This window comes from Zonotrichia albicollis, chromosome 2 (assembly GCF_047830755.1).
Source record: "Zonotrichia albicollis isolate bZonAlb1 chromosome 2, bZonAlb1.hap1, whole genome shotgun sequence".
Lineage (NCBI taxonomy): Eukaryota > Metazoa > Chordata > Aves > Passeriformes > Passerellidae > Zonotrichia > Zonotrichia albicollis.
The window spans coordinates 110,522,210-110,535,668 of NC_133820.1; the positions used below are offsets into that span (position 1 = coordinate 110,522,210).

General features: G+C 34.9%; 2 protein-coding genes across 3 annotated transcripts in view; one reads left to right on the plus strand and one right to left on the minus strand.

The window, feature by feature from the left end:
- LTN1 (listerin E3 ubiquitin protein ligase 1) overlaps nucleotides 1–13,459 on the plus strand; it is a 40,754-nt gene that overhangs the window by 21,022 nt on the left and 6,273 nt on the right. The window contains exons 13-26 of the mRNA XM_005492569.3: nucleotides 861–1,100; nucleotides 2,092–2,239; nucleotides 2,490–2,640; nucleotides 3,331–3,532; nucleotides 4,426–4,585; nucleotides 4,754–4,858; nucleotides 5,116–5,258; nucleotides 7,023–7,158; nucleotides 8,231–8,375; nucleotides 9,454–9,664; nucleotides 9,937–10,174; nucleotides 10,986–11,060; nucleotides 11,904–12,090; nucleotides 12,521–12,692. Of these exons, the coding sequence (XP_005492626.2) occupies nucleotides 861–1,100; nucleotides 2,092–2,239; nucleotides 2,490–2,640; nucleotides 3,331–3,532; nucleotides 4,426–4,585; nucleotides 4,754–4,858; nucleotides 5,116–5,258; nucleotides 7,023–7,158; nucleotides 8,231–8,375; nucleotides 9,454–9,664; nucleotides 9,937–10,174; nucleotides 10,986–11,060; nucleotides 11,904–12,090; nucleotides 12,521–12,692 (2,313 nt within the window). The remainder of the gene's footprint in view (nucleotides 1–860; nucleotides 1,101–2,091; nucleotides 2,240–2,489; nucleotides 2,641–3,330; nucleotides 3,533–4,425; nucleotides 4,586–4,753; nucleotides 4,859–5,115; nucleotides 5,259–7,022; nucleotides 7,159–8,230; nucleotides 8,376–9,453; nucleotides 9,665–9,936; nucleotides 10,175–10,985; nucleotides 11,061–11,903; nucleotides 12,091–12,520; nucleotides 12,693–13,459) is intronic.
- LOC102074065 (OX-2 membrane glycoprotein) overlaps nucleotides 12,119–13,459 on the minus strand; it is a 52,584-nt gene continuing 51,243 nt past the window's right edge. For both annotated transcript variants that reach the window (XR_012579152.1, XM_026796733.2), the window contains exon 7: nucleotides 12,119–13,184. The gene's annotated coding sequence lies outside the window, so the exon portion shown is untranslated. The remainder of the gene's footprint in view (nucleotides 13,185–13,459) is intronic.

Genomic DNA, 13,459 nt, shown 5'->3' on the forward strand with positions numbered 1-13,459 from the left:
ATGAAAATTATTATAGCATGTAGTCAATGTACTGAATATGTTGCTAATATCTGGAATACTGCATGTAGTTTTGGTCACTGCAATATTCTTGTTCAAGTTTGGTCACTTGCAATATTCTATATGCTTTTGAAAAACATGTAATAGAATATGCCCAAAGAAATCTGGCAGTGATGGTTAGACAAGCAGTGGCTCCTGCTTGTGGAGGCAAGAAAACAGACTAGAATTTGTCAGTTTCTAGTGGAAGTGATTAAGGATGGGGTTGTGCTTAAAAGTTGTAAAATCGCAATTTGTATAGAAAATGCAAATAATGAGAAATGTATCATTGTTTCTTTCAGTGGAAGAACTTGAATTTCTAACACATGCTTAGATAGGGTCTTGAGGGCCGAGAAAAGTATACTTCTTCATGCAGTTTATAATTAAATAATGGAACTCATTGCCACAGGATACTGTGGAGTTTGAGGAGAAGTGGGATTGGCTTGCTTGTATCCCATGAAAAAGGATCTAAGCATGTTTGTGGCTATATGCAATAGTACAGTGAGATCTTTGGCTCACAGTTGGTTGCCAGAAGCTAGGAGGGCATAAATGGGGGAAGGATCACTTTGCACTTGCTCTATCTTTAATACCTTTTTCAAAGCTGCTTCAGCTGGCTTAGAGAAAAGATACTTAGTAGTGTGAAATGTTGGCTGGTGTCTGTGAAATAGAAGAGTTTAGGTATCCATTAGACTGAAACTGTTTTGCACTTTATTTTGCATTCAAAATTAGTTAATAAAAATCAAATTAGTCTATATTAATATGACATCTTTGCATGGTCGTGTTTATCAAGCAATCAAAGCATATTGTCTTTTTCCTCTGCCCAATAGAATCATTGATTGGTGAAACCTTTGTTGAAAGGATTATTGATAAACTTCAAGCAGCTCTGTCTAAAGCAAAGGATCTTTCTCAAGCTGGAGATACTGAACCATCAGTATCTTTCATCTGCGATGTGGCCTCAAGCTTTTTCAGCTCAGTGAAAGGCTGTTTGCTAATGCCATCTTCAGAAGACTTGCTCCTTACCATCTTCCAGCTGTGTGCTCAGAGGCAGGATGCAACATACTTGACAGGTAATATGGAAAAAGAACTTCAGCTGAGCTTTTCACAGGTGATGATTACATATAAATTCTTCCTTTTCATGAAACAGAATCATGAAAGTATGTGATAGAATACTGGCTTCTCATACATTGAGCAATTGCAGCTGTAACTGACATGAAAATCTGTGCTTTAATTTACAGTGCCCATAGTTAATACGAAGCATCACGTCCTGAACAGGTTTACAAGGATTTTTAAGATTTTTTTAATGTTAGTATCAGCTAACTTGGAGGCTATGATATTGTACACTTTTTGGACTGTTACAGAAGTTGTTTAAAGTCTATGAAATAAAACAAATGAACTTTTTTGTTCATTTTGCAATCTGGGGAGTCTATGAAAAAACGTGTACAATCGCTTCTTTACAGATAACATTTTGAAACCATTTATATTGGCCAGGTTGCCCAGACAAATTGTGATCCATGCCTCTCTCTACCAGTGTCTCATGTTTATGTTTATCTGAGATGCTGATTTATATTCTCTGAATGCAGAATTTGAGGGTGTTAAATTGATACATGCATTTACTGAAATTAATACAAGTAAATACAATGTTTCAGTGTTGTCATAGAAGTGAAGTAGGACAGTACTAGCTTGGAAAACACTGCTGCTTTATAAATGACTGTTGATATTGTGAATGTTCAGTATTTTGGTAGAGAGATATGTAGTTTTGAAGACTGTATGGACATATGGTAGCAGACAACAAGAACATCACTCTAATTCTCAAATGAATTAAATCTTACCTGTGAGTCACAGTTAATTTAAAATTGCTCTTCAACAAGAAAGCTGTGTATGTGCCTTTGATGGTTTTTGCATGTAACCACAGAAAAGATAATTATTTTCCTACTGTAGGACCTTTAGACATGTGATTGTTGCTATATGCTGTAGTTTGTAATTAGAGTTTACCTGTTTGTGATAGTTTTGCTTGTCTACTTGTTGTTTTGTTTTCTTTTTTCCTTTTCCCTATAATAGATGTACTTGTATGCAAGTTAAAACACACTTGGATGTCTGGTATAAATTCACTTCTGCATCAGCTTCAGGGCACTCAGAGCACCTTTTTGCTTAAAGCTGCACTGTGGGTCAAGAACCAAGTTCAATCTTCCTCTTTGGATGTTAAAAGGTAATTGGGATTCACATCTGTTCCATAATGTGTTGTTCTCCAAAACAAACCAGGATCAGTGCTATAATAGCCTTTATTTAATTGACACCTGTATTACTGAGACTTTTCAGCCTATTGGAGGCAGTGGGTAGAGCAAAACTTATACCACCCCTGGTACAGCAAGTATGGAGCATTGTATCAATGGAAAATATGCAGGTAGCTCTTAATGAATAGTGCCAAACTTGTTTGCAGTGTTTTCTCCTTTTCTCAGGCTTCAGGTTTTGATCTCTGCAGTCAGTGATTTGTTGTTGAAGCTCATGGAAGCTGGTGAACAGTCTGGATGTCTTGTGAGAGCTTATGTTGAGCATGTGACACCGAACAAAATTGAATGGGGGAAATTGCATGAATCTCTGTGCTCTGAGGTATGGAAATGTTAATGGATTGTACAGGGTGGTCAGTCTTTCCTCAAGCCTCTGTCCCCTAGGGTGGTAAGCTTTATTTCTTATGACATGGCACTGCACTTATGAGCACCATATGTTTGTGCAGAGGTTCTTGTCAGCCTTTGTCTATAAAGAGGATAAAATCTCTGTTTATGGACCCATCCAGTACTACTGGAGAAAAATCAAAATCCATTAAACTACCCTTTTCTGCGCAGAACACCAGCAACTTGCTTTACAGTTCAGGAATTTTATCTGACAGAGTATACATTGTGAAGATGTTTTTATCTCTAAGTTAATTCTTCATAAGGATTAATTTTGTGAAAGACACAAATAGCTGCAGAAGAATGTGGTTTGCTATCTTTTAACAGAATGCTGACATGCATAGAATAGAGAGTGGGGAAGGACATAAATTTCCTGTGCAGCCACCAGTAACCCTATAATTTCTTGTAAAATACATAGAGTTCTAAAGAAATGTATTTGTTTCTGAGCAGCAGTACAATTCCAAATTACTGCTGTACGATTGGGTTTTTAATATACTGGAGTGGGTCATCCTCACCATTGTGCTTTTGATATGAATGTGTATGTTTCATGTTTGTTTCTTAATAATTCTGAATTTTCAAGGTTAAACACATCAAAGTATTTTTTCATACTCTTTTTATGCACATATTACAGTGGATGCACAAGCCTCTTTTGGAAGGAAGGCTTAGTATGAATTGTGAACCTCTGGGATCAAGTGTCAAGCTGTGTGGCACAACTAAACTTCCAGGCCATCTGTGTACTTCAGCCTTATTAAGTAAAATAGTACTACTTCAACTGAAAAATCGTGTAGTCCATGGAAATCATGACTCTGAAAGAAAGGAAATTGATAATATAAGTAAGTTACAATGGTAAAACTTAAAGGAATTTTATTTTGTAGTAGTTGTAACCTGAATTGAAAATTAGAAATGCATAGTTAAAGTTTGGCATACAGGTATGAGAAATTATCCCTTTACCTTTTGTTGCCTTTTTTCCTTTCTTTTTTTTTTAATGTTCAGGTCTTCTTTAAAAGTAGTTTTTATATTCGTGGGACCTCTTTTGGTTATATACATCCTGTCTCAATAGAACTTTGAACTGGGAGAAGTATGAATTTTTAAAACTTCAGATATGTTCACTGCCAAAACACACTGTGCATTGGCATGAGTGAGCAACAAGAACTGTATCCCTCCCTTGAGGGTTTAACCATAATGTAAACATAGTTTGAGACAACAACTTTTCTTAATTCCATGAGGTGGAATCTAGTTTCCTTTTATTTTCAAGAATACTCAAATTAAATGCAGCATTATCAAATTAACAATTCTATCTCCAGAATTCTTGCCATGATGAGAAGTGTAATTGTGTAGTGTGGGTCTTGTAAGCTGATGAAGGAACTACGTGCTAACTCTTATGACATTTACTTGGTTTTCTTCTGGACTTAGGTATTGACTGCGTTGTCTGCAAGAAATATATGTTAAAGAAAAGGGGGAGAACAGAGGGGAGTCATGTCATGCTTAATTTGCTTTAAAATTTCTTGACTATCTAGAACAGATTACTGTAGCTTTTTTTCTCTTGTATGTTATGATAAAATGGCAAATATTCAGTTCATGCTCTGAACCATCTGAGATTGCATGTAAAAATAATATCTTTATTGAATTAAAAACATATTTTAAAAAATCAACAAAATCTTGACCTGAAACTTCTTGCTTATGCAAGTCAGTAGTCATTTATAAACAACATCTGTTATTTAATTAGTTGCAGAACTGTTATATTCGCTACAATGGATTGAAGAATTGGAGAATCCTCCTTATCTGCTTCTGGAATATCTTCATATGTTAGAAGAGATGCACATAACATATGAGGAGTTCAGTACTCTGAGTAGTACAGCTAACCTGCAGCAAACTATATTTGACAGGTATGTAAGAACAAGTGAAACAACTCTTAGCTCTGTTTTCACAGTTTGTATTGTATGGAGTGCCACTGTATTTCCATATGTGTGTTGATTCAGAATGCATCCAAATGCTTTTGTGGTGAGCCCTGAGCATCTGTATATATTAACCAGGGTATTTCTTCTTCTTTGAAGATCAGAGGAACATGGAAGACTCTGGTCCTTAACCATGGCCAAAGTGGTCCGTGCTGAGAATGCTGGATCCTGGGAAAGGAAAGAACTTTTCAAGACAGCAGAAGGGTATCTTAATACTGCTGCCTATAAACCTGCAGTTTGTTGTGAATGTTGATAGTGTGAAATGATCCTGATTCTGACCATTGACAGCTGAAGGCTGGCAATGAAGATACTTGTGTACGGCATGTGAAAGTCAAACTTGGTTTAGCATGTGGAATTAGTTATGTCAGAGGATATTGCCTCATTACGAACTAACTGATACTTTGTTTCCTAGTTCAGCTTTTGCGTTCCTTTCATTGTTGGTGTTTTGCTTGTATGAATAGGTTTCTTCCATTAACAGAGGGCAGATTGCATACACTTCAGTGTTTATCATCTTTCTTAATTGAGGAAGAAAAGAGGGAACTTGTCTTCCATTGTGTGGCCAAACTTATGACATGTACACAGACAGAGCTTTCCAGCACTGATGGTGAGTATGTTCTTACCTCAGTGTAGTTCATCAGAATTTAAGAACATTATTTTGTAATAAAGTTTGGTTTTAGATAAAACATACTTATTATAATATCGTTTTTCCTATAAAAAATGCTTTCTCAGTTTGCCTATTTCTTGTAGACTGGCATAATAATTTTCTGCCTCATTCAGAAAGTACAAGCCTTACTGCCAGATACAAAATTAAAATGAAAAGACTTAGGCTGTTATTAAAAGCATCCTGATGTCACTGTACTTCAGTGAACCATTTATGCTTTACACAGCATGCAAAAATACTGCTATTGTCAGCTGGTCATGATAGTCTTTAGATAGTTTGCCCAGAACTCTTTCACAGTTTACACACATAAAATTTTTTAGTAACTCCTCCAACTGAAACTGCACTACATTATATGTCTGCAGCTGTGGAAAATTACCTAAGATAAAGTTGAGATGTATTATGATATTGCTTTGAATATAGCCACTTATTTTGGGTCTACAGCCACTCTATTTGGGTGTAAGTTTTCACAAACTTGCTGCTTTTCAAGAAAACTGGAAATGCTCACATACAGTCCTTCTATCTGTATGGATTACACGTAATTTAAGAGGAAAGTCCTTTGTGTTTTTGTCCCTTACTGCTTTTGTTTGTACTTGTGTCTACTCTTATTGATCAGTCTATATGAAAACTGAAATGTATGGTTTTTATTTTGTAACAGAACTGTACTTACTTAAATTGGAAAAACCTATCTTTGGTTACTTTAAACTGTGGACATCTGTCCCTTGGCAGTGTTCTTAGGATTTCAGATGAGTTCTTCAAATGGATGTTCTTCAGGTGTGAAAATGATCAGTGTTAGTGACATGCAGAAATTGAGAGAAATATTAAGTATCTCTACCATGGTAGTTTTCTACTCTTTCAACTTAGTTGAGGCTTTCTGGCTTTCTAATTGAACCAGTGAGGCAAACAAATGTGTCTGTGAAACTTTGAACAGAAGAAAATGGAAGAATCCTCACTCCTCCTCTGTTTTGGAGGCCTTTTATTTGTAATTGGTGCTTCCCTTCTACTACTTCTCTGTTTTCTAGGTATTCCTGAGCAGAACGTATATGTCCAAATTCACATTAAGCGGGATGTAGGTTGTAGGCTTACCATTCCAATGGTGTTTTTTCTTTTCAGCAGCTGAAAAAAATTGCTGCTGAACTTGTTTAAGTGAAGCAGGAGTTTCTTTGGTTGGTTTTGCTATGCATATGTGATACTTTACCTTTTTTTTTTGCCATTGTGCTTGTTGGAAATGTTCATTTTCTCCAAGAAATCAATATAAATACAGTTCTTAAAAATGGAAAACAGTACTAATGCAACAGTTGTACTTCCCTCTAAAAGTAAAAATTAACATTCTGACTAGAACTCCAATTAACATTCCAATAATATTAGAATTCAAAACTTTCAGTTGCATTGTCTTCATTATCTGCCCAAATTATTGCTTAGCTTACTGTATTTTTAGTAGCACAAAGAAATTTCAATCTTAGCAGGTATTTTCATTTTTTAGATTTTATAATCTATCACCTTATCTTATAGGAGCTGTTTATTTTTAAAAGTTTGGTAAGATATTGTATTTTGATTTAACAATGACATTTGTGGATTAAGTGTTCAAAGAAAAAAGCTTAGGTATTATCCAAACTGTCTTACAATATTAAAATGAAGTTCTATTGACACACATTCTAATGTTTGTCTTGATAGTTAAGACTATTGAGTTTACATTTTATTATGTCACAGGAGCATTTGGGTGTCTTTCCATTTTGAACACCTGCTTGAAGGATAGAAGTATTGATTGTGATCATCTATTACCTGCAGTATTGAAAATCATAATATCTTGGAAAAATGATAATGAGGACAGCTTTCTCTTTAGCTGGTAGGTGCAACTTGGAGATAATTTGACTTTTTTTCTTATTTCTAAGACAAGTGTTTAAAAATACAGACTAATTCAAATAATTAATTCAAATAAAATCAATCTGTACAATTGCCATCTACTGCTCTAATATTACATATTTAAGCTTTTGTAAAAACCTTGGCTTAGTATATCAGTAACTCATACTGCACAAAAGTACCTGGAAGGCTGGGAGACTGAGGAGCTTTGTAAATGCTTTTGAAAGATGTCAACTGTTTTCAAATGTATTCAGAACTGACCAACTTTTGCAGGTGTTGCTGGATGTTCAGTTCCAAGTTCTGTTTGCTTATTTTGGTAGCAGGAAAAAAACTTGCATACCAGACTTAGCTGCCTTTAAAGGTCTGGACCCAAAAATGTAACTTGAAAACTTCCAGCAAAGAACGAAAATATACTGAGATTATCTTTTTTGACTATAGTGAGAAAAATCCAGGTAACAAAGTTCCAAAATAATCATAAAACCATTGAGTGTTCTGGGTTGGAAGAGACCTTAAAGCTCATCCAGTTCCAACCCCTGCCATGGGCAGGGACACCTTCCATAAGACCAATTTGCTCCAAGATCTGTCCAACTTGGGCTTGAACTTCCAGGAATGGGGAAGCCACAGCTCCTCTGGCAACCTGTGCCAAGGTCTCCCTCGCAGGGAAGAATTTCTTCCTGCTAATCTAAACCTATAATATATAAGATATAGTATTTGGACACTTGAGGGCTAATAACTTTTCCTAAATTGGTAACTTTAAAATGATTATTTTTCTTGCATTGATTTAATTAAAATTGCTGACACTCCTAATTTATGTAAGTATATTGATTAAGCAAATGTTTAAATTGTAGAAATGTATGAATCTGTAATTTAGGAATCCTCTTTAGACTTGGAAGCTAATGTAGCACTCTACCTTTGAAAGACAGAATATCAAAAGCACACAGGACATAGCATTGTGGTGCCAGACAAATTTGTCCTGTGAGGAGGAGTGAAGGCAAGAATATGAATACTCAGGTCTGCAATATGCATCTATGTAAGCTTTGGTTGTATTTTTATTACAGCAGTCTGAAAGAAGCAAGTGCTCAATTGCTTGGTTTCAACATTGAGTTGATGCGTTACCTTCCGTTGTTGCTGAAATATTCTTCAGCTCCTTTGGCTGATAATGAGTGGGACTTCTTGATGTGCTCCATGCTGGCTTGGTTAGAGGTAATATGGAAGGATCTTCACTTTTAATATACTTACCTTTTTGATTATTCCCTGAATATGGCAATGACACTGTAATCTCAGCCAAATTCTTGACACAATGATAAGTAGAATTGCACAAAATCCAGTTTATGTTGGACTTTGGACAAAGATTTAAAAGCACAAGCAGTTATACTGTCCTGTTTCTTTTTGTGTATGGAGATAAAATCAGCTCACTCTTCAAGTAATACGATATTTAATAATGGTATTGGTAATTGGAGAATAATTTTGAAATGTATCTGCTGTAGGTCTCTATCTTGAAAAATAATATTTCTTTAAAACATAGATTAACATGATACATCAAAATCAGCTGAATGAAAAGCAATGTCTACATTTCAATATCTAACTGATCACATGAAGTATCAAAGTTATATTCTAATGCTGTTAGGAAAGAGGACAGTAATGTTAGTAGTCAGATGACTACTTACTGATTAATCAAATAAATATACAGAATCTGTCACTCTCTGTCACCTGTGCATTCAGAAGGGCAGGCTGGAAATTTCATGTGACCTTTCTTGGTCTCAGGAATAATCTTACCTAATGGTATGTGCCTTAAAACTATGTATTTTGTTTAAAAACAAACAACAAACTTGTAAGAAAATCTTGTTGTGTAGACTAAGTAGGGAATATTTTTAATTGATAATGATACTCCTTTCTGACAGAATGAGTAAGAAGAAAGATAAAATGAAAGCAGCTGTGTTGGGGGAGAGGAAATATTCGCCTGATAGCCACTTCAGTAATTTCCAGTTTTTAGTAGTATGTTGTCCATTGAATTTTCTTTTTGTCATTATAAGGAAGGTTATATAATGGAAACAATCCATGTTTCTAATGTTGGTGAGACTTGGGAATTAATTTCAGGTAGTCCTATTGAAGTACAATTTCTATTTTTAACCCAACCTACCCGACCCACAGAATTTTCGAATGGTTCTTGCAATTTAATTGTCTTTGAAATTATACTTTCTGTTGCAGACAGGAAATGTGAAACATATTTTAAAGCAAATTTATGGTTAAGGAATCTTCCTCTGTGTTTATTTCCTCCTAGACAACAAGTGAAAGCCGTTTGCTTTACCATATCCCGCTTGTGCAGATTTTTGCTTGTGTCAGTTGTGACTTGGCATCTGCCCTTAGCGCTTACTTTGAGGCTGCAGTTCCTGACAATACTGTTCTTCCTAAGAACTTGGTCAGTGAATGGAAGGAATTCTTTTCTGAGGGAATTCACAATTTGCTGTTACCCTTGTTGGTGAAAATCACAGGCAAGTATATGACAAGGGGATAACAGCCAGGCTGTTTTGAAATAGAACTGAACAGGCCACATTTTTGAATTTACAGGAATATAATGTAAATAGAGTTTATAACAACTCAGTTTGTTTAACACTTACGTGTTAATTAGTAAAGTGATTGCATATAACAGAGATTGTTAAGATTAGATGGAACCTGTCAAGTGCAATCTTGAGTTGTTTCCAGCAGAACTTGTTTATGGTATCATCCATACATTCTGCATCACAGCTTGTTTTCTTTTAAACAGGAGAAACCAAAAATGCATCAGAAAGCTCTTTTCAGAACGCTGTATTATCATCTTTGGGTGAAGCTCTAACTTATATCTCAAAGGACCAGTTCTTAAACCATAAGCTGCCACTGAAGTTGGTTGCAGGCCAGAAGACAAATCTTCCAGATAAACTCCAGACTCTACTGAACACACTTTGTCCGTTATTGCTTTTCCGGGCTCGACCTGTACAGGTTTCTGTCTACCATATGCTGCATAAGTAAGAAGCAACAAATTTTTCACTCTCATTGCCTCTCAACCCTCCTGCCCCTTTTCTTAAAAATATGCAGTATGTGCTATAGAATATGCACTTGTAGCAAAATCATGTTCCATTATGGGAGAAAATCCTCAACTGGGCAATTCGTGTTCTTTTTTGGAGGACACTATATAAAACAATGAATGCTAAAGTTAATTGTATTAGCAGACTTAAGAAAGGTATTTATTTTCAGCCCTTATTTTAGCACTCATGGAATCCTAAAATGTATACTGAAAAATTCCAGGTTTTATCTGGGCCTGACACTACCATTAAATAGTATGACATTTTTATTTTCATTCATTTAGGTAAGAAAGTAAATACAGATAGGTAATATTGCTGTGAACTTCTTGGATATTTCTAATACCCAGAGAGACAATACAGAATTTGTAACATTTGTGCATTTGGCTCCCCAAAATGCAATTGCAAGGCAGATGGCTTAAGCCAGCCACCATTATCTTTCACTTATACTGAGGCATAAAGTTGCAATAGCTTTATTCTGATAGAGAATTTTATTTTAGCATGGCTCAGGAAAAGTAAGAGGTCTGGAAAGAGAAGTGAGCAAGGATACATGCTTGTTGGCTGTCGCTTTTGACCAAAGATGGTGGCATGTTTCTGAAAGATTCTGTGTTGTTGTTAAGGAATAACTGCCTTTATTTTATTGTCTGTCAAAATGTTGATGCTGATAAGCAAAGAACTATGCATCACATATATTAAAATAGTTTATTAAAATTATTTTTAAATTAAACCTGATGATTTCCTTTCCATATTTCTATAGATTAATGCCTGAATTGCCTAAATTTGATGATGAAGATCTCAAGTCCTATGGTGATGAAGAGGAGGAATTGGCATTGTGTGTATTTTTTCCCTCACTTTTTGTAGGACTGTCTTCCATATTTTTAAAATGTGTTAAAAGCTTGAAGTTTGCAGCAGAGTAGCTGTCAGTAGGAGATGTTAAAAAATTGCATAGCTATGACAATAAGGTTATCTATGACAATAAGGTTATAAATATTTAGAATATTAAATATTTTGGTCCTTTGTACTAAAACTGGAGACAGTATTTGCAGTTGTTTTTAGGTGCAGTTACTGGACTAAATGCTGTATATTAGGAAATCTTAGCAAATTTTTACTTGTATTCAGGATGTATCTGCACAGGTAATTTCAGCTACTTGAAACATAACAAAAAATTAAGTCTGTGTTTTACACAGCTTGAATCCCGTGAATTCTCTGGTTTGAAGAGGGAATGCAGTAACTGGTTAAAACTCCTTTTTAACCTCAGCCCAATGATTAATACCTTTCCTAACTGCAGAGAAGCAAAAGGCTTTTCAACCTAGAGCCAACAGTGATTAGGAGATCATTGTTCAGTTGCTCATTTGTTGGTGTGACTCCAGAGAAAGCAAGCAAAGCGGCTATCCATGATGTACGTTAAATCAGATCAGGCATAGACCACTCCCATATGAAGTGATCAGCATTCAGTTTAAATTTGTCTCCTAAGAAGATAAAAGCACCAACTCTCCCATTCAGGGAAAAAGAAGAAATTTTTTAAAGAGTAAATTTTCTTGTAATAAAAGGCTTATTTTATGTTCTGCATGCATGGCTTTACTTTCATGACTCTCTAGGAAGGCTATGAACTTAAATTCAGTTCATGCTGTGCTCAAGATTTGAGTTTACTGTTCCAGATAATATTTTTCCACAGATCACCTCCAGCAGCTCTTATGTCTATCCTGGCCACTCAAGAACTCTTGCTAGAAAACATCCTGGAATGCATTCCAGTTGGAGAATTTGCAGTAATTCAACCCCTGAGTGATGAGTTTTGCCTTGTTTTGGGATATCTTCTCACTTGGAAGTTAACATTAGGTTTCTTTAAAGCAGCTTCTTCTCAGGTATATTTTCAGAGTCTTTTTAAGTGAATTTCTTAACCTACTTTTTTAGTTTCAGTCTCAGTTTCATCCAGCCGTTTTCTTTTAATTATGTAATTTCTTATCCCTTGTTTCTGTGAAATTAGTGAAAATTCTGAAATCACCAATAGACTTAGATTTCTGCACCACTGTATTTGAGGATGGTAAAATTAGAGCAACGAAGAACTAAGATTCATGAAAAGATGACTCTTTCTTGCATTTTTAAACAAGCTTGGTACATATTATAATCTTTTAATCATTCAAAATGGTGCAGAGAACTAAACTTGTCTTCTAAACACTACTTCTGAGTCACAATGTTGCTGTTCCTCCCTGCAAGGACATATTTGTATTATTTACAGAGTAAGCTGTATTTACCATGTTTTGGTTTTTTTGTGAATTTTTTTAATGCTACCAGCTACGCGTTCTCTACTCACAATACCTTAGAAGAACTAAAAGCTTGAATAAACTGCTTTATCACTTGTTCAGGCTTATGCCTGAAAACCCTGTCTTTTCTGGGCCAACTTCAGAAGTTCCAAATAAGGACACAAAAACCTTCTTTACTGAAGAGCTTCGTTTAGATGTCAAAGGTTAGTAAAAACTCTATTTGTGCATTTGAGAGAGTTGTTATATTTGAATAAGCTGTTTTTCTTAAAAATACTTATTTAGAAAATCTTACCTATAAAACAAATACACAGAGAGACAAATACATACATATGTTTAATAATCTTTTGTTAACTCTCCCCATTTGAAACTTAACTAAAGTTGACATGTTTATCAGAGAAACCAAGAAAAACAAAAGTCAGGAATAATACATTGGTACTATTGAATCATGAACGTAACAATTCCAAAACACTAGAAATGTGTGATTTATTCTGAAACCATTGCTTCTAGAGATAATTTTTAATATTAAATAAAATTTCCATATTTTCTTGTATTTTAATATATAAATTCAAAATATTAAAAACCATTTTAATATATATTTTTAAATGTTTGAGATGTTAAATTGTGTGTTGTTTTCGTCATGTTCGAAAGACCCAGTTAATCAGTGATGATGAGAGAAGATATGCTGCTTTTTTTACCTGAAAAACATGAAAAAGGGAATTAGATTTTGAAGTCCCTTCATTTAATTTTTTTAATGTACCTACACAGATATAAGCAAGGAAATGGAGTTTCCATTTCTTAATTTTTCTCTTGGACATCACTGTATGTTGCAGAACAATTTATCTGCATGACAGTAAGAAAGAATTACTAACATGACATCCCAAGGGAAAGTCTTCCCTTAACTCATCGTAGAATCATTAAGACCTCTGGGATCATCCAAGTTCACCCTTTGAACACCACCATGTCCCCTAAA